We start from the raw sequence: 22,021 nt of genomic DNA, 5'->3' as shown, positions 1-22,021 counted from the left end.
TATTAAGAAACCCGGCCCGTAGATAAAAGTAATTAATAAATCAAGGCAATCACTATATCAGGATCATTTTATAGTAATCTTTGATCAAATCCTAACTTATTTCACGGAGAAGGAATTGTCTTCCACATAGGCCTACAAATATGCGCCTGGCGTGTTCATTTAAACTTCCAATATTAACTTTGATCCACTTCAGTCCAAGATCTATTTATTCTCTTTGATTGTGGCACAATTTTACTGTCAGTAAAAATAGTCTTATAGACCACGTGTATATATTAATTAATTCACAGTAGCTTTTGCCGGTTGGATGCGGTTAAAACGTCGCGAAAAGACACGTATGGTTTATGTAAAATGAGAAGCATTTGAAATTTATCTAGTAGGCTACTCTAGTAACCTAGTACTTTTGCTGTGTAAACTTCATGCCCCTTAAGTGTTGTTTTATTGTAGAGCTGACCTTCACATTTCACGTATAAATAGGGCGACATTGCATCTTGCAAATAATTTGAATCTAGTACTTCTGCGTGAGGGACAGCGAAGCCCCCCCTTTCCACCATCAGCAGTCATTGCGCCTTATGAGGTAGGCCTACATGCTTAGAGCTGAGATGAAACGACACGTTTACTATACGCGCGCCTATCCAGAGTGGTCTTGCTTTTTCCTTTCCCATTTAAACAGTTTATTAATTTTGTCCCGTTGCCTGGAAACAAAAGTGGAGGCTGTAAAAAATAAAGACATCAGACAGAAATATTAAGTGCTTTGTAGAACCTGACAGACAATGGTCAAACAAATATGCAGATAAGTCGGATGCTTTAATGCTTGAACATAGCATGAAGTTTACAGTGGTTTTCTTTCAAAATAAAGGGAGTGCTGTTTAATTTCACAGGTTATGCTTCACATTAAATTCCTGATTATGAACAGAATATCTCATTACAAACTGAGTATCTTCGACGTGAGTAAAATGGTCCTTAATGTGTCGGGTTTTTTTTTCGCATTGGTCATCACAAATGCAATTGCGTTTTTATTCTTGCCAAATTCCTGTTTTACAAGCTACGTTAAATACACAATGCAGAAATGCTGATTTCAAAATATTAATATTTTTTCCATGTGAACGGACGAATGTAAATTGTTTGACTGGTGTAAATTGGCGTTTTCCCAAATTAATACTATATCACTATAACACTCGACAATTCAGATACTTCAGGAACTACTGTAGTCGCTTTATTACAAACGCTACATATGTTCTCCGAAGTCATTAAACCACTCGCTAATAGGAAATTTTGCACTTCAAATCAACATTTATGTTTGATATACATAGGATCTTTGTATCATAATTATCATGAAATGTGGTTCTGATCCATTGCAGTCTGCAAAACTGAATCACATCAAAAATCATTGTAACTAATCATTATAACTAAATCTATGACTCAATTGTCGACATGAGAAAATCGTCAAAGAAACACCGTAGGAAAGCATATTATTTCCGCTTGTATCTCAGTATATGCACAGATATTAAGATTTATTCACAGTTGTTCCCCATTTAAACATACAGGTTCCCACACAGTGCCTCTGTTGTACTTAGTTCTTACCCTGAATTTTTCCAGGAAATAATCCATCTGTTTAAATGGCTAAATAAAAGTATAAGCTGCGTTGGATAAAAACATAAGCTAAGCAAACCAAGTCATTAAAAAATAACTAAATATTTGGTAAACAGCTAACATTACTATCTACTGCTAACATTATGGCTAACTGTGTGAGGTTCAGTGATTCAGTTTTAGAGCATAGCTGTCAGTCATCAGCTCTGTGCAAGCTTTGTAATGTTTAATTTTACATCATATCTCTTTTTGACTGTTATTACATGAATTACCAGGGTTTGCCCCGCAGTCACACGTCATGTGACAAGCCTCAACAATTAGGCTGGGAATCGTACATTTTAAATCCACTGCAAAAAGTGGCACATACTTCAAGTGGTATTCCTCTATACAAAATCTCCGATAGGTACCTGGCCTGTTGCTTTTGGTTGTTTCTACAGGCAGGAAGGTGATTTGAAGTCCTCAGGGACTTCGCTGTCCAGTTTGCAGATCACCTTGTAGATAGCCTTCTTCCAGGATGGGTCTGAGTCTTTGGCCAGGGAAATGGCATTATAAAATTCATGAAGGGTGATCTCAGCGACTTCCAGAAACCTGTCGGGCACCTGCAGTAAGGGGTTGGTGTGGAAGGAAATATGGTCTTTGTGATAAACCGGAAACATCGTATATCAGTTTTCCTTTATTCTAGTTGGGTTCTAGTTGTACAACCTAAACTTTATTGACATTAAAAGGCAGATCACTGCAAGCATTTTGGCTTGAGTGGCTGGATCGATGTTGTCAATGTAAGTCATTTGATAAGATTGATATTCTCTGTCCTTCTTTCCTGACTGTACACTTAGAAAACAGGAATAAGGTGGCAGAACATGCGCGATGGTCACTTTAATTTTTGTGCCAAGTTGCTGCATAATGTTCAGAATGGTCTGGACCTTGCTTGAGCTTCAGGCACCTGCACTGCCATTGGCTGGGAATCTGGGGAGGTTCTTAGGAGAGAGGAGACGGTTCTGGGAGGGCGGCTGGGGAGGGGGGGTGGGTTATATTAGGAGGTTCAGAGCAGTTGGCCGAATGGTTGTTGGGATAAGTCATTTTTTCTACCCTGCTCTCAACACAAAGCATCCCTGGGAAAAGAATGTCTTGATTCCAAGGTAAAGACAACTGTCTGGGACATTTCCCACCGGACGGCCGGCTCCCTCGGAATCCACCGCGTCTTTCTCAGCATTCCGCATCAATAGCTATCCGGGCCTCGCTCAGGCGCGTCCACGACCCTAATCCACCGTTGTTTTAGTGGCTTCCTCTTCCCACAGTCTGATAAAGCACCAATCTATGGTTTTGATAACGTGTTTCAAAGGCTGCTTGAGCCGCAGGTAGCCCCTCCCCCTAGGTCCACTTTCTGGGCAAGTTAACACACAAAGCCAGACTAGTCAGTCGTCTACTTTCTTTAACCAAATCAACTTCACCGATTCGTCTTCCACAGAACAGAACATTCCCCTTCACATATTTCTTTGGCTTTGCTAGAAGTTGAGTTCAAACACTCAGTAATGCTTTAAATTTATTTTACCTTCATAATGCCTATACAATGCATTCATAGAGCATTCATAAGGAGCATGTTATACCTTAACATCCTAACATACCATAACAGCTTTAATACTGTATATGTTAATAACAGGCATTTTATGATAAGAACAAACATTCAGTGTTGAGTAAGTTACTAGCAAAAGTAGTGAGTATAAAGAGTCACAGTCACAGAGTACTCAACTGGTTGGTTGAAATAAAATTTTGGTCTGGATTTGTACTTTCTGGACCTGAACTTTTCACCTCTCTCTGTAGTGGGTTACTTTTGTGATTAACTTCCCCAATGTATATTAAAGCGGTTAAAGTATGTTAGGATGCTACTATGAATATTCTATGAATGCATAATGAAGATGCAGTTAATGTAAAGTGTTACCAAACATTCTATGTCGAATCATGAAAGCTATGTTTGAGATTTGCTTCTATACACAGCACGATTTCTTGGGGAGAAGGCTGCATTTTTTTTTGCCTTCTTGCTTCAGCATTAAAAGTATGTCAAACGTCACGGCAAAACCGCATGAGAGACCACAAGCAAGCCAGAGGCCTGCCAGCCTTAGCCTACCTGAAAGTCGTTGGCTTTGTTGTAGTGCATGTTGAGTGCTCGGAAAAGCTCGGTGTCCCTGCTGATGGACAGGTCCTTGGTGCCGCTGACACCCTCCATGATGGCCTGCCGGGCAAACTTCTCCATCTGGATGTAGTAGAACTCGCGGAAGTTGCTGAACCACTTGATGAGCTGGGAGGTGATGCAGCGGTTAAACTGGAAATGCAAAACAAGGATTAGGGGTGCAAACGGTTCCATGGGATGTTATAAAATAAACAGGTAGGAGACCGTGCATGACATATGGTTCATTGTTGGATTTCTTTGGTCTTCGAAACAGGTTGAAATTATGTTAGAAAAAGAATAAAGGGAATTCCTCTTCAATTCCTCAACCCAAGTTAATTTTCAAAATACAAAATACATTCGCCATCATTCGAATTGCACTTTCTAGACAAATCTGTACTTGTCGAGACACATGGTACAATAAACTGTACGGCTACTTTGATTTTTCTATTGACACTTCTATTTAATTATTGTTCCCTTTGTCCCTCTGATGTAAAACTGGGAAGTGAAGGCAGTATTGTTCATAGTCGTTTTGTTTCCCCAGCTGTGTCACTTTTCTCGTCGCCATTTCGCCTCCTCGTTTGCCTGACTGAATTTACTTCCACATTTCAGAGCTCCTGTCTCTGCCTACCTCTGTTACAGACCCCAGAAAATCAGAAGCCTGAGCCTTGGGCCCTGTGACTTCCTGGTCCAGATTAGCAAAGTGGACACCCAGGACCTGTGTCTGTCTTTTTCGTTCGCCGCAGTCTGTAAGCGTAAGCGGCACGTTGACCTCTCAGTGACTCCGGCTGTTTGGGGATTAGCCATCCAGCTTTTTTGGGGTGACTTCCCACAGGAGGGTCACTGGCTAGCTGGAGACCCACCTCCCCCCTGCGAATGATTGCCTAGGTCTCATTGCTGAGGGGGAGTCGTGCTCGCAGCCCCCCCGTACAAAAGGCCGCCGCAAAGACTTGGCGGGTTGACAGCCACACTGAGCCACATCAAATGCAGGTTTTCTCCGGCCTGTTGCCTCTTTACATCAACCGTCACTTGGTTTGACGCTGAGTGACATTTAGCCTGAGTGACATAATGACCCCACCCCCCACCCCAGCTTGCCCAACACGCCGGGGCTCATGTGGAGGAGGATCTATCCTTTTTGTTCACGTCTAGATAAAGATCTTGACGATGCCATGTGATTTCCCTACCTAAAAGCTTTCTGCTACTGAAGTATCCAGTTCACCAAAACACCTATTGTGTAGCAAAACAGTTACAACTGTATTGTTCACTGATTACACAAATATATTCATGTAAATATTTCATACACCTTTCATTCTTGTTACAAGTAGCAACTGTAATAAGACATTCATAACTAATAACTGTTTACGTAAAATTAACATAAAATAAGCATGAACTATAATTACTTATTACAGTGTAACTATGGCCTAAGAGGTTTATAAGTAAATCCCTTTAGAGGAACTGCAGGACGTTTGAGGAAGGTGTTTAATGCGAATTATGTCTGTAAATATTCTGTTGAAGCTGATAAACCTGTTCAGCTGTTATTTCTGTTGAAGTAAAACTGTAAGCTGAGTTTAAGTCTCTTCCAGGATAGTAAATATAATCTGTTTCTATTGTGCTGAAACATCAAACAACGACAGTGACACATCTTTTTTTCAGAGACAAAAGCTCAAGATCGCCGGTGTTTTCAAGATATCTGCGAACTCCAGAGGATGAGCGCTTACCTTCACGTCTGGGAAGAAGGTTTTCAGCACGTTGGAGCTGGGATAGCGGGTATAGAAGAACATAAGCTTTGCTTTCTTCAGGTGGCTGGGGGTTAGGCCTTCCTGGATGTTTCCTGACGTTAAGGAATCCAGACCCGCCAGAAAGGTTCGTGGACCTGCCTCCATAAGATATCCACCCTTTCCTTGGCCGATACGGATGCTGATCTACCCCCTTCCTGTCTCTTAGCGCACTCTCCGGCCCGTAATTAATTACATTACAGGGCAAATGGAGTCGACAGCAACAGAACATCTCGTGTGAGCTGGCGAAATGGCTTCAAAAATTAAATTACAGATTTTAATTAGGGACTTCCACGTACAGCCATGCTGATGCCCGGTAGAGACAATCGGCATATTCAAATGGTATCATCTGATTTATTCACATTATTTTTGTGCCCCGTCCAGCGCGAGGCAGCAGGTGTACAGACAGCGTTTTCAATACAGTTTAAATGAATTAAGTAGCTGTAAAACTCACAGATTTGTTTGTTTAACAGGCAAGTAGATGCTCTCTAATTATAGTTCGGCCTAGAAAAGACATTACATATTTATAGTCTTTATTTTTAGTTGCTTGACTTTATTATGAGCTTAAATCGGATGAAATTAGAAAATATATGAATTGGAGGAATCGCCAGTAATGAGATGCAGTGCGCTATATTGGCAAACAAAAACAAGTGCATAGATCCTGAGGATATGCTCTGAAAAACACTGCAAAAGGGTCACTATAAGGGAAAAAAAAGCATTTTTATTTTTCACAAACAACCAGATCTGACCTTCAAGGTACACATCTCTTACGCTGAAGACATGTAAGTGTATTCTGAGTGCACTTTTTCAAGTGGGAAAAAAACAAGAGTTTCCTGAGCCGAAAATGCTGCTTTTTCTGCCTTTGAAACACTGGCTTTTGTTCCTAACAATTCTTATCAAAGCCCTGTATTCCTTTTTATTTGTCTTTTTCCAGACTTAAAGTCATTACTCTGCTCAGATTAAAGAAGATGCCGTAATTTTCTTTGGGGTTACCAAGATCAAAGGGAAAATTCTCCTTGAAGTCCAGACTACTGAGCTCCTAATGCAGCTCCAAGCTTCGCGGAGTCATTTTTTGACTGGGGAAGGAAGAAAGGAAAATTGCCATTTGTTTGTTGGTTTGCCTTTGTTTTCAAAGGCACTGCATGGCAATAATAATAAACTTGAGGACAGAAGTAAGATTATTATAAACGAGCGAGAGGCTGGACAAAAATCTGCTCAGATATCGAAAAAGGCTTTTGTGAATGATTAGCAATCTTACTTATATGAGGAGAATGCAAACCATATATTGCATACGCCAATTGCTTTGCTATGCAAGAGTGTTTTAGAGGGGAAACGGAATTTTCCATAAGCTGGCGATAGACATGTATACTAAGTTGTTATTTGCGTTATCTTTGATGCTTGTTGTGGGGATCATATATCAAATGACCTGGGCATTATCAGGAAACTTATCAGAAAACATTAGCCGATAGAAATATGACCTGACAAGGACTCTGCCATTTCTTTTGGCCCTGAAAGGATATACTGAGCGACATGTAGGTGTTCCTCTCTGCCATCGTCTGCGAGTCCCCGCACTCTACCTTGATGGTGGGGAGGCTCAGGCCGTCCACCATCACTTGCCCCATGGTGGTAGGCTGGGGGCGATGGCCCATGGGGTTGGAGGTCACCTTGGCTCTGGCAGCGATGGCGTCCCACGTCAGGTTGATGGAGTCCGTCGAGGACCTGTCTACGGGTGGGGGCAGGCAGGAGAGGCTCCCGAAGCTGCTGTGCGGGCCGTACTTCAGGAGGTGCCCTAAAATCTGATTCTCCTGGAGGGGGGAGCAGTAACTGAACTGGAAAGGAGCATGGGATAATGGGTAGGGCCTTTTCGCTACTGGGCTTGCTGTAACTGGGTGGCTCAGGGGCGGCTTGCGAACGACTAACGACAGCGCCTCCGTCTGGTCTTCCGGAGTATGACCCTCGGAGCCCTCATAGTAGTTGAGGGACCTGTGAGTTCCTTCTCCGTTGGCTTTTGATATCTCTAGGGAACTTTGTGTTTTGGTCCTTTTCTTGAGCTCTGGGACCTGTGATATGTGTGAGGGGCTTGGTGGAACCAGTAAAGTAGGAGAGAACTTTTTGAAAACCAAATCGACGCTCTCTGCTATGGCTTTGGACAGCTCATACTTTAAAGCTTCCTGTAGATTCCTTCCCCCCGAATGGATCATTACTTGGTCACTGTCTGTCTTGCCTGACTCCCTCTGATTGTGCAGCCTTCTCTCGAACTCCTCATCCAGGTCCATGTGGAGTTCACACTCGGAGCTGTGCAGTGACTCTAGGTTTTCCATGACGTCGTCGCTTACCACAGTTCCCGCCATGCCTGCTTCCTCTCCATACTCATGCTCTGAATCATTTGGGTTCTGCACCCGGAATAACTTCTCCTGGAGCTGCCTGAGGAGGCTCTGCATGGCGTGGAGCTGACCCCGCAGGCGGTGGCACTCCTCGTCCTTGCTGCTGCGCCCCCTGCTGGCTGGAGCACTGTCCAGGTCCTGATGCAGTGGCAGCCTCTGTTTCCTCTTGTTCTCTTTGTAGGTTTCTCTGTTGTCGTGGCTCTCTTCGTCAGCCTGCTCATTGGCCCCTAGGACCCGCGCGCTAGGGGAGCCCGCCATGCCCCGGATGATGTTCTCCACTCGGGCACGCTTAGCCCGGAGATGCTCGCTAACAGGTCTCTCACCCTCAGAGCCACCAGACGAGGAGGGCCAACCACTAGGAGAACCGGGCTCTGTCGCACTGTTCCCAGAAGATGTGCTGTCTTGGTCTTCTTGGCCTGAGTCAACTAAGGCAGTGGTGGACAGGGTGGTAGCTGGCAGGTAGAACAAGCCATCATCTAAGGCTTTCTTGCTCTGGATGGTCTTCCTCAGGAGCTGTGAGATAATGGATCCATTGGAATAGCTGGCCAAGGAGTCATCGTACATTGTTCTGTGGAAATACGGGTGGGCCAGTTGTGGTTTATCCTCTTCATGGGATCCCTTATTACCCTGCACACTCCGGTCGGATAGACTGAGATTCATGATCAAAACGATTTACCGCAGACTGACCGCTCGATCTGCGGGCGCCGTGTTGCAAATCTGAAAGACAAAAGGGATGGATGACAGTCTGGCTGAAAATGTGAAAGAGAATTTACTTTACCTTGTTCACAAAAAACACATTTTCCCCCACACTGCATCTAATTCAGGACCAGGAGTATAGTTAGAGATGAATGGATGGGGGTCGTTACTGGGATTGGGTGATGGAAATTTATTTATAAAGTAAAAAGCTATTCATGGTTAAGCCAATAAATACACATTTATTTGTGGGGGCTAAAAACAATTTTTTTGGGGTGGGGGCTAAAGCCCCTCTAAAATAGGACTAACGACGCCCTTGTTCAGGACCGTGTTACTAATGTCTACAGCTAGGTACAGATTTTCCATAACAGTAGTTTTCCAAATAAACTCTCAGGTTTATAATATTCTGCGTTTTGTTGTATGTTTGCATTACGATGACGAAATTTCATCAATGATTACAAATCACGGGAGAGTAGAATTTAGAGTCTTACCGGCACAATATATCGAAACTTTTCCCTTCATAACAAACCCGTGACCGGCACACTGAAAGTCTGTCCAAGACCGCTTCCCTCAGCAAAATAACTCGGGGACACTCATCACATCAACACATCGTTTTCTTATATTAAAAAAGTCTATTTCTCATACCTTTTTATTTAGATTTCATACACTATCACTGTCTTTTGGCTGCGTTAATTAAAGTGTAGAGAATAAGCCCGCAGCTGCCATACCCTTAACAGGTAAAATCCAGAATATATTTTCTGTGCTTTAAATATCCTCTTAAATTTTCTTAAGTTCACTTTAATAAAAATTAAACTGAGTTATTAATTATTAACCATAGAGGAACCCCCAAGGATCCTCATTTTATCCGTTAAACCACTCAATATAATGAAATGGAAGATCGGGAGTTTTACGGACGGAGTTCTAAGTAGAAAAGCATAGCGTTCTCTCATCTTGTATTTTAAACAGCATTCTGAACATGATAAAAGGGTTAATGAACACCACAAAGGGTGCTTTAATTGAAATATGAATTACGTAATATTTCCCGAAGATCACACCTAAGGTCAATTTTTATTCGTTTACATTCATTCGTTCTTTGACCTTTCATGGGTGCTGAAAAGTTAATACTCCAGTTTTAAAATATGTTCGTCTGCAGATCTGTTGTATCGGAAAACACGTTTCTGAAGGCATCCAGCCATAACTTTCAGCGACACTCGACTCTGAACACATCGTCGCTTCTAAAGAGAAGGGATTTAAAAAGATTTACGTTACCACTTAGCCACAAACTAAAGTTTCTACTGCAGCTGTAGTAATAAACCCATCTCATTAGTTTTTAACTATTTAAAAAATTATCTCATGTGGCAAAACTGCATGGTGTCCATATGGCGAGTGTTTTAAACTCTGATACTGTACATTCGTTAACTGTAATTAATGATGCAGTTGCATGGTGGCCTCTTTGGAGGTAAAAAAAGCAGGTAGGTGGGCAAGATGCTGAACACGGTCTCTGTTAAACACTTTACAACAGTTGAAATAGCATTGTAACAACCTAGCGTCAGTTTTTCTTTTTCCTTTGGCTTTGTTTTAATAACTAATGCGATTATTCTGCAATGTGCAGAGGCTCAATGACTTAATAGCTAAATTCTAACCTCAGTATTTAAATACAGAAACAGAGTAGCCCATACAGTCTTAAGTTCACCCTATTTTGACCAACCGAAAGAAAAGGTTTATAGTTCTATTCTCTTAGAATGACAACATTAGAATATATATTTGAATACTTGGCAGTTGTTATCACCTGTAGGCCTACTGCAAAATGTTATGTGACTTAATAGTGTGTCATATATTGTATGGGAACAGTCCGAAAAGATTTATACTGACTTGTTAATTCAACACAACATTCAAAGTTTGTGGTAGTTATTATTGAGAAGAGAGTTATAAATCCATTTTAATAATTATGCTTCCAGCGAATGCTGGGAAATTTCACAGCAGGTTAAATGAAAGTGTTCTGAGCAAGTTTTTCTAACATATATAATAAGATCAATAACCAATTTAAGCTTAAACTAAATTAAACTAAACCCAAAATTAATTATTCAGAGGTACCAGGGTTACACGCGGAAATTCACGACGTGCAAGGTCATTTAAGGAACTAAAAGCTTAAGTTAAAAACCTCCACCTTACCACATATGTCATGGACACGTACAAGTCAATCGTTTCTTGGTTGTTTTAGAAAGAGGAAACAAGAATGTCATCGTCGTTAATAAATAACTTAACTTCCCAAAAATAAAACAAACAATAGGCTACCCCCGGTGGATGAATTGATAATGATGATTTACTACGAATAAGGTTTTTAAGCAATAATACAGCTGTTTCAATAGTTATTTTTATTATCTGTACGCCTATTCAAGTTCTACCTTCTTCAGAGTAACGGTTTTGTTTAACAGTTCAAAGAAACTAAAAGTGAAAAAGCACATAGTACCATTTACTTCATTCCTTTAAGTTAATAAACTTTGACAGCTCCGTTTCAGAAATGCGAACCACCAAAAACCTAGAAAACAAATAGTCATAAACGTGGTTTTGCCCAGTATGAAATCCCAGCAAATTTTCAATTGCAATGTAAGAATTTTGTGGCGCGTGATATTTCATACTTGTTACAAAACGTCGACAACCTAAACCCTACAGATTATAATTTGTAAAAACTTTTCATATTAGCTTATTAATGTAGTACCTCTTAATGAACGGAGATTACGGCATCTTCTATAATAAAGGACGAGATGGTCACAAGAACACGGAGAGAAGAGGGTGAATAAAGATCGCATCTTACCTGTAGCTTTGATGGGAAGGAAGTGATGCTGGTCCAGAAGTCAGATCGAAATTAAAAACCCATTTACCGTGGAGCGAGAGCATCCGTGAGAACAACTGAATCCACAAAAGGCGCGCGTAGGCGTGGCTACCTGGTTAGGGAAGCGCCTGCACATGAAGCTAAATGGGCAAGCTATCTGTAGTAAAACCTAGTAGGCTAAGTTATTTAATTTGTTTGAATGAGCAAATTAATAAAATATATAAGAATGAAATTGATCAGACTCACAATAATTACTTGAATGATATATTAAGTTAAGCAGTTTGTGATTTATATCGTCATGTAAAATTAGACTTAATGCTAAATCAGATGAAATTACTGCAGTTACTAGTTGCAGTACTTATAATGTATATATGTATAAGTATACCTCCCTATATAGACCATACACATATACGGAGGATTAAATTGGTCTGCCCCATTCCCCCCCTCACATTCTCCCCCGTAGATGGTTCGTTCCGCGGTGCTTCCGTTCCGCTCGCGCTGAGTGACGGACCCTCCCGTCCGAGCATCTCTGTGCGGCTCGTGCGACACCCTGGTGGCTGCTGTAGTTCTAGGCGCTATGTTGTCCCACTGTCGGTGTTTCACACGCACCCTTGGGCGCTCCCTCTCTGCGCTTAGCCAGGTAGGCGACGTTAATTAACCAAATGATCCCGGAGTCGAGCTGTACCGCTAATGTAGTCGGAGCGTAATTAGGCCGCGGGTAGGCCTCACACGCCGACCCAAGGACAGGGTGACACACCTTCTACGAAAAGAAATGACATTTTTCTTACAAGACACTGGGGTAGTGGAGTTAATATGGGTGTTAGGCTGTAAACATCTATGCTTAACGAAACGCATTAGTGGGTTATAGAGTCAAAGATCGCTGCCTTATAGAAGTGCCCTATGTCCTTTGGCTAATTAGCTAGCCGCTAGTAGGGAACTTACCGGGTCAGACCGTAGGTTAGGATATCGTGAGGTCACCTGAAAACTTTCTCAATTTGCCCCATACAGTCACACAGACTACCCGTAGGTAATCGTTTTGTACTGCATATCTTTTTAAAAAATGTCTGTTTGGTATTTAGAAAGTTTCCAGTCTCGGTAACTCGCAACATTTTGTGAAACATTGTTTCATCTCGGTGTTGCATTACTGCATGTCACTAAAGGACAGAGGCGCTATATGGGGATGTCTGTGTGGGGCTGCCTTACTAATTTTAGTTTAAATGCAAATGCCTGTTGCAAACGCGTAAATACATTCAAATAGTGTCTAGTGTGTTGGCTGCCATTATCAGTTGATGGATCTACAGTTGTTGTGGAATCTGTGATCATGACTGGAGGGGGTGCTGTAAGGTTGGCCATTTCTATATGCCCCAGTTTATCTGAACCTGTGATTCTTACTTAGTGATCATCCCAGCAATCCTGATGTCTTTTGTTCTTATGTGATTTGAGGTTTTATTTATTTATGGAGGATTTTCTCCAGCGGGTCCTGTGAGTGGTGAAGGTATCTGTACCTGAACTGAGATGCAAACCGTGAAGTCCATGGTCCAGAGTGCACACCGCTGTGCGTAACAGCACAGCCTCCACTGACTGGGGCTGATGTACTCTGCTCCATTGTCAGGAGCATTAAAACTAAGCGGTGGGAGGAGCTTGTAACTCCCTTACATATTAATGCCATGGCAGTAAGAAAGAAGTCAGTTTCACTGTAAGCAAAAAACTCTATAGGTAATCACTGGCCTCTTTAAGTATTGGTCAGTTTCCAGGAACAGGGCTGAAAATTTAAAAGTTTGAGCTCACTTACAACTCACTGCCACTTGTTCAATTTTGATTAATGTTGCCTTTACTATAGTCTGACTGAATTGTGGGATCATCTTTCATTTAATTTGACACCGTGTTCTGGTTTTTAATTGTCATTCACTGATAGTAGTTATACTATTGCCCAGTGTAACACTCTAAATGTGTGCTCCACTGTTTTACACACTTGCATGTATATACATTACATGTACAGGGTTTACACTTTACTTTCCAAACATTTCAGAGGTAAATAGATTTTTAATTAAGCTGTAATGATAGTTTGCGGTGCCCAACAAAAACTTTTTTTTCATGACTGTATTGATATGGTCAGGGTCAATTGTTTCATTTCTTCAGTAAAGTCAGTAAGGTGTGGCAACTTGGTGAGAGTGATTTATGAGGTGAAAATCCCATACTATCTTTTGACCAGGTGAAATGTATACAAACTGGCTCTTCCACTGTCTGAATTCCAAAGTAGTATAATCTAATACTGCACTCTTCTGTAATTCTGTATAATGTAATTGTCTACTATTCCAATGCTGTTTTGCAATCTATACTCTTTGCTATTTAATGAATCAAGCAAGATTTTTCTCTTTTTGTCTGCTAAGGTGAATTTGATTCTCGTTGTGAAATGCAGCTTATTAAGGGCTGTATTCATTTCTTCATAAGGGATTTGAATGTGCAATTTTCTATTAAGCAATGCACCGATGGAATAGTTCTTGGATTAGTACTGTTTGGAAGACAATAAACATGGTCTAGTTTTTTTCAGATTTGAGTAAATATTTCAGCACGTAAGTTTAAATTGCAAATATTATGCTAAGTTTAAAACTTCTTTGTAGACGTATTTATACTGAAGAATTTGACCAGCAACAGTTGCTCTATTTGTAATTTCTGTTCTATTTTCCTGCGGTGACCTTGCTATTAATATAATCACTCTATAGGGGCTGTTTGTACAATTAGTCTTTGCTTGTAAGACAAATGCTTAATAAATACTAGAGAAATTTTCTGCTACTGTAGCATTAAAAAAACTATTTTATTATGTGCTTAGTGATCCTTGCTCAGCCATGTCTCTGTGCCAGGTTAATATGTTAGCCATTGGTATTTGCAGTGCCTTTCTGTAATCCTGCGATTGCCCAGATGTGTCTTTAATGGGAGCTGGAGAACTTGTTGTGTGGCCTCAGTGGCACTGTATAACTGGCACCATGATAACCTAGCAATTTACTTGACTTGTTTTGTCCAGTGTGTCCAAGCATGACCTTCCACCATTCAGCTCCCTGAATGCCTATACATACATTTCAGTTCTCCATTGAAATATGATCACTACGTGACACCTGTTGGTTATTGTTCAGTTTTGCGATGACTTATACAGTCCTGTCTCTAAATTTCAAAATACATTACCTGCTGCTGTTTTGCAGAATGTTGTGAATGTTTTTCTTAATATTGGTCATATGGTTGCAGGTTGGACATCACTTCCCCATATGGGGTGTGCATGAAAGGCGCTGAAGCATTTTCTGAATGTTTATCTAGCTGTAAATCTGCCACTTGGCTGATCTGGGTATTTATTGCAATGTGACTCCATGAAGTAACACTTCTGTTTGACAGGGTCATAATGTGTTGGGGAGGAGGACTTTGTCAGGTAAGACGGTTTAAACGTACTAGTGTTTTTTAGAAACTAAAACAATAACTTGGACTGCGCTTCCACAGTTCACTGAGTGAATAATGGCGTGCTTTAAAATGCTGAAGTTTCACTACAACCCCCTTTCTGAAATCTCATTTCTCATTGTTTGCTCTGAAGGCCTCTTAGCTGCTCGTCACATCACTTACAAGGAGAGCAGATTGTAAGTGCTTTTTCTCAGTATTCACAATTGTGACCAATTATAGACTGTTGAAACACTTGACCGCAACTGGGATAAGCTGTGTGTTGTGTGGTTGTTCCCTGTCTTTAAATGATGATGCGGTGGTTAAGAGCTGTGAAAATGTCATAAAATTACGTATATATTACATATCCTGTTGTGAGAAATTCCATGGAATCTACAAAAATGTACAGTTTGATCAGCTCTCTGGACATTTTCCTTGTTTCTTTAAAAAAAATTTTTTTTTAAAGATTTGTTTGTTGAGAGATGATTTGCTGCCTTTAAGTAGTGGATTGTAGAGAAACCCCCGCTGAACTCTGTTTCAGGGAATGCGTCAGCACATCCAACATATTCCACGTTCGTTACCTAAGGACGTCAGCAGCTTACAGTAAGCGACTGGCCCTTTTTGTTGTGCTTTTATTGCAGTACAGTGTTTCTCACTTGGGTCCTCGGGAAACCCTCAGACAGTCCATGTTTTTAGAAGGGAGCTGGAAGGCAGGAAAAATCTGGGCTGTCCGGTTGAGTTGCTGGGAAGGTGTAAAAATGTAGGCCGTCTGGGGGCCCCCCCCAAGTACTGGGTTGAGAAAAACTGGTGCAGTATATACGTCTGCAGTATCCAGGTCCACAGGTGAATTTTCTGTTATGAATTCTCTGTTTGCTTTGACAGGGAATGAAGTCATCACAGTGAAGACGCCAGCATTTGCAGAGTCTGTCACAGAGGGAGATGTGAGGTGGGAGAAAGGTACGGCCCAACCTTGATGTGTGGTCACATCCAACCTGCTGCCACGTTCACGCGAATGGAGTGGGGGTCACGTTTATGTTTCTCATCGCAGCTGTCGGGGACACCGTCTCTGAGGATGAAGTGGTGTGTGAAATCGAGACTGACAAGGTACGATGGAGTTAGGATGCCTGGTTTGCTGGGGGGGGGGGGGGGGGGGTTGAGAGAGTGGAGTCTGTAACGAATGTCATGATGGGCAGTGAGCACCTTGTATAGAAATGGAGAACTCAATCGTATAGCTTCAACGGTGCTTTAAGTATATTTTAGAGGGATCTGGTGTCAGACATACGATAATTCAAATTAAAATAATCAAAATCCTTAAACGATATGAGTTTTAGTTGTACTGAGAATGTATTGATTTAACTGAAGTACTAATTTCTTTATATTTAGCAGCTTGGATTTTAATTACTTCATTGTATACCCTGAACTGAAGTGACTTATTTAAAATGCATTTATATAGTTCATTTGAAAAATATTAAAATATGAGCTTGTTCTGCTCCCCAGACTTCAGTGCAGGTTCCATCCCCGGCTGCAGGCGTGATTGAGGCCCTTCTGGTGCCGGACGGAGGGAAAGTCGAAGGTGGAACCCCGCTCTTCACGCTCCGGAAAGGAGGTGGGCTTCTCTCTCTCTCTGCCGCCAAAGGGGGATGGCATTTACTGTAGCTGTTTGGCTAATTGCAGGCTAGCTGCCACCATGTTAGCAGTATCGACATGGAGGGTGTCCCTCGCTCATGAGTTGTGCCTTCCAGGCCCCAGCTAGCGTCGCCGCCATCGGAATATGGCAGATTTCTAAACGCTTAATGTGTGTTGGTCTGTTTGCTGGCAGCGGGCGCTGCTAAACCTGCTGACGCCCCCCAGCCAGCAGCCCCCAAAGCGGAGGCCACCGCAGCAGCTGCTCCTCCACCACCTCCTCCTCCAGCAGCCCCTGCCGGAGGCCCTATTCCCACCAGTATGCCCCCTGTGCCTCCCGTGCCAGGGCAGGCCGCTGACGCCAAGCCCGGTGCGTGTTCCTCTCTGATCGAGCCGCGTGCCCCGACCCAGGGTTCCGCCAGGCTGACCCTTGTCTTTCACCTTGCAGTGTCTGCCATTAAGCCCACGGTGGCCCCGGCCGCTCCAGCGCCCCATGCCGATGCCGGCGTGAAGGGGTCCAGGTCAGAGCACCGGGTAAGGGCCCGATGCAGCCGGCACATGTCCCGGACCGTGGGATCCTTGCCTCTGCAGTTTCCCGGGTGGTGTGTGAACGTCGCCCAGCCCTGCAGCGGGGTGTTGGACTGCTTTGGTCTGAAAGGAAAAGGCCCACATTTCACAGACTATCTTTAAACTTCCTGTTCCATCTTACACTGTGGACGTTCATGTTGTTTGGTGGGGGGGAGGGCAGGCTGGCTGTGCAGTGACCAGTTCATCTCACCATGCTTTGAAGCTGCAGTGCAGTATGACCTCACCAGTCCAAAACCAGCAGTTGGGTAAATGTGAAGTGCCACTGCTGGGAGTGAGTTCTTTTCTGTGCCCCCCCCCCCCCCCCCCCCCACCAATTCTGACGTCACAGGTGAAGATGAACCGCATGAGGCTAAGAATCGCCCAGAGACTTAAAGAGGCCCAAAACACCTGTGCTATGCTGACCACTTTCAACGAGGTCGACATGAGGTAGGCCATTTTTAACACAGTTTCCTTTCTACCGAACCGCCTCTGCATTTAATATCAGTCATAACACAAAAAAATACTTTTTTTTTATATAAAGGAAGTGAGTGGTCTTCAAATGCCAAACGAGCTCTTTTGCTGCCCCCAGTCCCACCCGCTGTAATGGGAGTGACGCCTTGCAACTTGCAAGATTAAAAACTGAGATGCCGACAAATTTTCGCACCAGATTTGCACTCGGTGAAATGGGAGATCGCTGTCGCATGCTGGGGGGGAAGAAAAAACACTTTAGCTGTTAGCACTAATATGTATCGTCGAAGGAACACTTTTAGCGAACATTTGCGTGGGTCGACTCGCCCCAGAGGAAGAGCTTTTTGAAATATAATACCTTCTTAAACAGGCCGATGTAAATATTTGGTCCTAATGCCAGTAAAACAGATACAATTGGTAAAACAAGCTTTATTAATTTATCAGGAAATGTCAGCTATTGTTTTGTCCCCCCCTCCCCTCCTGTGCCTGAAGACCGCACTCTCTGCTTTTCTTCCAAGAGCAAACATGGGTGTCAACTTTCATCTATTTGGGGTTTGCTATGTGTCGTAATCCAATTGGCATTGACGGGCCATAGGGAGACTTCCCCAGGACCACCGCTAATCTGAAGGCCAAGGAAGGAGCCAGGTTAGGAGGCCACGGCGAGGGCGGCAGCCCGCAGAGACCGGCCCGCCGGCTGGAAGCGTGGCCTGAAACGGAATAGGCTTTTAGGGCAAGCCAATAGCATTTGTCGGGTTTTCAGAAGTGAAGATTTTTATCGCTTCTTCTCTCCTTTCTCGGAGAGTGCGTGTCTTGGGAGGGGCTAATGCCGTTAGCGGCGTAACCCTAGAGTTTAAACGAAGTTACAGGCAGGAAAATAAACAATTAAACCCCAGTACTTGTATTCCTGTTTTCTTTTTTTTTCTCCCCGGAGAAGGAGAGATGAACCCAGGTTGACCAGGTACCGACGTAATGGCCTCATGTGCTGCCAAGGCCCAGAACATTTGGCGCAGTGGTGGAATCTTTGATTGTCGCCCTTTTAACTGGCCACAGTCATGTGACCGTGCTGCTGTCTGTCCCCACAGCAACATGCAGGAAATGAGAAAGGTGCACAAGGATGCCTTCCTGAAGAAGCACGGCGTCAAGCTGGGCTTCATGTCCGCCTTCGTGAAGGCCGCCGCTCACGCCCTGACTGACCAGCCTGCCGTGAACGCCGGTATGGAGCCTCTCGATGGGCCGCTTGGTTCTGACTGTTTGTTTTCTGAAGATTTTACTGTCTCCTACGGCTGGCCCACAGACCTCCCCACTCCCAACTTCCCCCAGCCTTAGAGAGGCCACAGTAGTTTCAGGCAGGTGTTTGATCTGCTTACCTATTCTCCCACCGCTCTAAAAGTGTCTGTGGTCGTTTTTTTTTCCCCCACAGCTTGTATTTGGGGTTTTTTTTTCTCCCCTCTTCAATTTTTGAACTATTTACGGCTGTATGTGGGGTTTTAAACCTTGTGGTTTAGGCAATGCTTAAAACTACTTACGTGAAAAGTAAATGTGTAAAATTCTTCTTAATACTAGCATGTATCATTTCTGTCATTTGGCTGTCCAGTTATTGACGACACTACCAAAGAGATTGTCTACAGGGATTACATCGACATCAGCGTGGCTGTAGCAACACCGAAGGTAATGAGCAGCCTGTGCTGAGAAACCCCATAGTTTGTTGGCCTTGGGAGCTCAAGATCGGCGGCGTCACTGATGTCCTGCTCTGCCCTGCAAGCTGGCTTAGGAGCTGCTGAGATTTCCGGTGCTGCTCACATTGAGGCGCCTGTCTCCCTCGCAGGGGCTGGTGGTTCCGGTGATCCGGGGAGTGGAGGCGATGAACTTTGCTGACATTGAGAAAACTATCAATGAGCTGGGAGAGAAGGTACCCACCATGAGGCTGGCTCTCTGTTAGCAGCTGGTACTGCTTTAGGGATTAATGGAATCAAGTGTTTAACTCATCTGCTGGAAAGAGGGGAAATGTTTCAAAGTTGCCTTTCGTCACTCGATTAACACGCTCCTACAATCATTACGTTACTATGAGAAGTCGCCTGAAATGTGCCTTTGGGGTCAGTTTGACCCCAGGTTAGGTGTGCGAGTTAAAGTCCGCATTTCTACTCAGGCACGAAAAAATGAACTGGCCGTGGAAGACATGGATGGAGGAACCTTCACCATCAGTAATGGAGGAGTGTTCGGCTCCATGTTCGGGACACCCATCATTAACCCGCCGCAGTCGGCCATCCTGGGCATGCACGCCATCTTTGACAGGCCTGTGGCTGTAGGAGGCAAGGTCTGTATGCTCAGCCGAGATCCACGTTACGGCATGCTAGACCGCCAGGAGGCCTCTAAGTGGCGCTGTTTTCCCCTCGCAGGTGGAGATCCGGCCCATGATGTACGTGGCGCTGACGTACGATCACCGTCTGATTGACGGCAGAGAGGCAGTGACTTTCCTGCGCAAGATCAAGAGTGTGGTGGAGGATCCGAGAGTCCTGCTCCTGGACATGTGATCTGTCCAGCTAAATTAGTCTATTTAAAAGCCACAAAGCAATGTCATACCCCTGTCTTCTGTAATGCATTTGAATAATTGGATTGGTTAAAAAACAAAGTGATTTTGAATATTCTGGTACCTCACATATCAGTGACGACTATGGTTTGGCTTTCTGCATGGATTCTAGTGGCGAAGAGCTTGGTTATAATGTACAGTATTGCAGACCATTTTAGTGGACCGGGTACATGCTTAGTGTAAAGACTCTGGGGGTTTTCGTTTATTTTCTCTTGTTCTGGTCCAGCCTATTCCCTTTTCTCGTTATATTTGAGGCTATAATTAATCCAATATTTGCCTAAAGAATAATGACAGTAACGAGAACAAATGAACCACTGTTTTTTAATGCTACCACCGGAAACCGTGCTATTGAACCCTGTCACTTCTTTTTTAAATATTTCACTACATGGTCCTTATGTAGTGAAATTATTTCATACGCACAAGTTAGCAGTGTGTCTTTCTCATGAGTTTAGCCGAGTCATCGACAACCTTGACAGCAGGTCCATCTCTGCCGCATATGGTCGTGGATGTATTTATGAAAGATGAAATTTTAAACATTAAAGAAACATGCAATTTATATATGCTTTTTTTTTGTTTTGTTGTCTATGCGAGTTTGCCCCACCGTTGGCGTTGCTGACTTCTCAAGTCCAGTCCTTTAGTTCTTTGCGTGCTTTTAATGCAATGTCCGAATGCGCCCTTGCAGCGTTGAGCTGCACGTTATTGCAGGCAGACCCACACAGCGAGGGAGACGACGGCCTCCGTCAACAACACTCGCGGTGTACGGCCGGCGCCATCTCACAGCGATCATGTGACCTCTTGATATTTTAGAAACCACTGCTTCCTAAAAAAAAAAAAAAAAAAAAAGGTCTCACCTATTTAATATAAATACATGAGACATCCACCGATCTTGAGTCGGAACAGAGGATGTGGTTCAGTGACACCCTTAGTATGAGCTCTGGTGAAAGAATTAGGTGGACAAATCACATGACTCTTACTAGACTCCACTCTCCTTGAGATAAACATCTTGGTATGAAAATTGTGTTTTCATGCATTTTTAGTAGAGGGGAATTGTGACAACGCTCCAGAGTACAAATACTTCCCCCCCCACACGCACACATAAGGTGTTTATGAGAACAGTACTGGGCAGGGGCAGCTCCTGAGGACTTAGCAGCCCTGTGGCTTTCGGTCTGACTGATTTACACCTAAGACACCAGGTGATAATGACTTCAGTCATATCATATTGTGATGAGACGAACCGGAAACTATCACACATTGTAGCCATCGAGGACTCGCATGAATCCGCCTTATGTTCTAACGCCGTACCCCTGGTTTCAGATAAGTGAGAAAGTCCAGTATTTAGAAGCTGTTCGCCATTACCCCTCTGCAGCAGTGGTTAGCTAACGCACCCGCCTATGAATGCAATGATATAATTTAAACCATCTCATTTTGTTAGAGGCAAGCAGAGCCATCCAGCGTCCATATTACACGCTGTGTGGAGCTGACAGCTCCTTCAAAAGACTGGTGGCACTAAGATGGGAATTCATTAAAATTGGCATCAAATTATCATAATAAAAAACAGCACTGTAAAATAGATAATTAGGATAAATAGGTCCAGTATGGTGTTCGTATTTATTGACTTGTAATGCCACTTATAGTTGCATTAGTGGCATGTAGAGTATGTTAATGTAGTCTGTATCTTAAAAAAGACACATTTGAAATCCAGCAATGCACTGGTTACCTTCTGTGTGTGTTCTGGCAGGTGAAAACAAATAGTTTATGAGAGATGTGTTGTTATTACAACAAAGTTTCCTCTAAAATATTCTGACACTGGAATGGCTACACCAGACTGCAGTACTGCTGTGGTTAATGGTGTAATGTTTGAATTAACTGTCCCAATATAAATAATTCAGTAATATTGACTTATTTCTTATTTGGTCATCTTTT

At 43.1% G+C, this 22,021-nt stretch overlaps 2 protein-coding genes across 3 annotated transcripts; one reads left to right on the top strand and one right to left on the bottom strand.

The window, feature by feature from the left end:
• Window positions 1-785: 785 nt before the first annotated feature.
• Window positions 786-11,554, bottom strand: prox2 (prospero homeobox 2). 2 transcript variants are annotated; one of them, XM_023828274.2, is made up of 5 exons: window positions 11,416-11,554; window positions 7,044-8,624; window positions 5,467-5,574; window positions 3,710-3,904; window positions 786-2,186 (listed from the first exon to the last, which is right to left on the bottom strand). In XM_023828274.2, the coding sequence occupies exons 2-5, from the start codon at window positions 8,565-8,567 to the stop codon at window positions 2,019-2,021; spliced, it is 1,995 nt and encodes a 664-aa protein (XP_023684042.1). In that variant the 5' UTR covers window positions 8,568-8,624; window positions 11,416-11,554; the 3' UTR covers window positions 786-2,018. The 2 variants fall into 2 exon arrangements, with proteins under 2 accessions (XP_023684042.1, XP_023684044.2); XM_023828276.2 differs by lacking the exon at window positions 786-2,186 and adding an exon at window positions 2,362-2,594.
• A 353-nt stretch (window positions 11,555-11,907) lies between these two features.
• Window positions 11,908-20,654, top strand: dlst (dihydrolipoamide S-succinyltransferase). Its single transcript, XM_023828468.2, has 15 exons — window positions 11,908-12,073; window positions 14,818-14,851; window positions 15,011-15,053; window positions 15,395-15,456; window positions 15,736-15,810; window positions 15,902-15,957; window positions 16,351-16,459; window positions 16,673-16,846; window positions 16,925-17,010; window positions 17,393-17,490; window positions 18,594-18,724; window positions 19,106-19,179; window positions 19,337-19,420; window positions 19,658-19,825; window positions 19,908-20,654. The coding sequence occupies exons 1-15, from the start codon at window positions 12,011-12,013 to the stop codon at window positions 20,040-20,042; spliced, it is 1,392 nt and encodes a 463-aa protein (XP_023684236.2). The 5' UTR covers window positions 11,908-12,010; the 3' UTR covers window positions 20,043-20,654.
• Window positions 20,655-22,021: the final 1,367 nt, after the last annotated feature.

This window comes from Paramormyrops kingsleyae, chromosome 14, assembly GCF_048594095.1.
Source record: "Paramormyrops kingsleyae isolate MSU_618 chromosome 14, PKINGS_0.4, whole genome shotgun sequence".
NCBI classification, from domain to species: domain Eukaryota; kingdom Metazoa; phylum Chordata; class Actinopteri; order Osteoglossiformes; family Mormyridae; genus Paramormyrops; species Paramormyrops kingsleyae.
Note: the sequence above shows the minus strand (reverse complement) of the source record. Positions and strands in the feature narration are given on the sequence as shown.

Excerpts from the sequence above, each read along its gene's own strand:
- prox2 (XM_023828274.2), bottom strand. The coding sequence starts at position 8,567 with ATGAATCTCAGTCTATCCGACCGGAGTGTGCAGGGTAATAAGGGATCC. Across the intron at positions 3,905-5,466 it reads CCTTCTTCCCAGACGTGAAG|TTTAACCGCTGCATCACCTC; the intron begins GTAAGCGCTCAT and ends TTGCATTTCCAG. Across the intron at positions 2,187-3,709 it reads ACAAAGCCAACGACTTTCAG|GTGCCCGACAGGTTTCTGGA; the intron begins GTAGGCTAAGGC and ends CCCTTACTGCAG.
- dlst (XM_023828468.2), top strand. The coding sequence starts at position 12,011 with ATGTTGTCCCACTGTCGGTGTTTCACACGCACCCTTGGGCGCTCCCTC. Across the intron at positions 16,460-16,672 it reads CTTCACGCTCCGGAAAGGAG|CGGGCGCTGCTAAACCTGCT; the intron begins GTGGGCTTCTCT and ends GTTTGCTGGCAG. Across the intron at positions 19,421-19,657 it reads TCAATGAGCTGGGAGAGAAG|GCACGAAAAAATGAACTGGC; the intron begins GTACCCACCATG and ends ATTTCTACTCAG.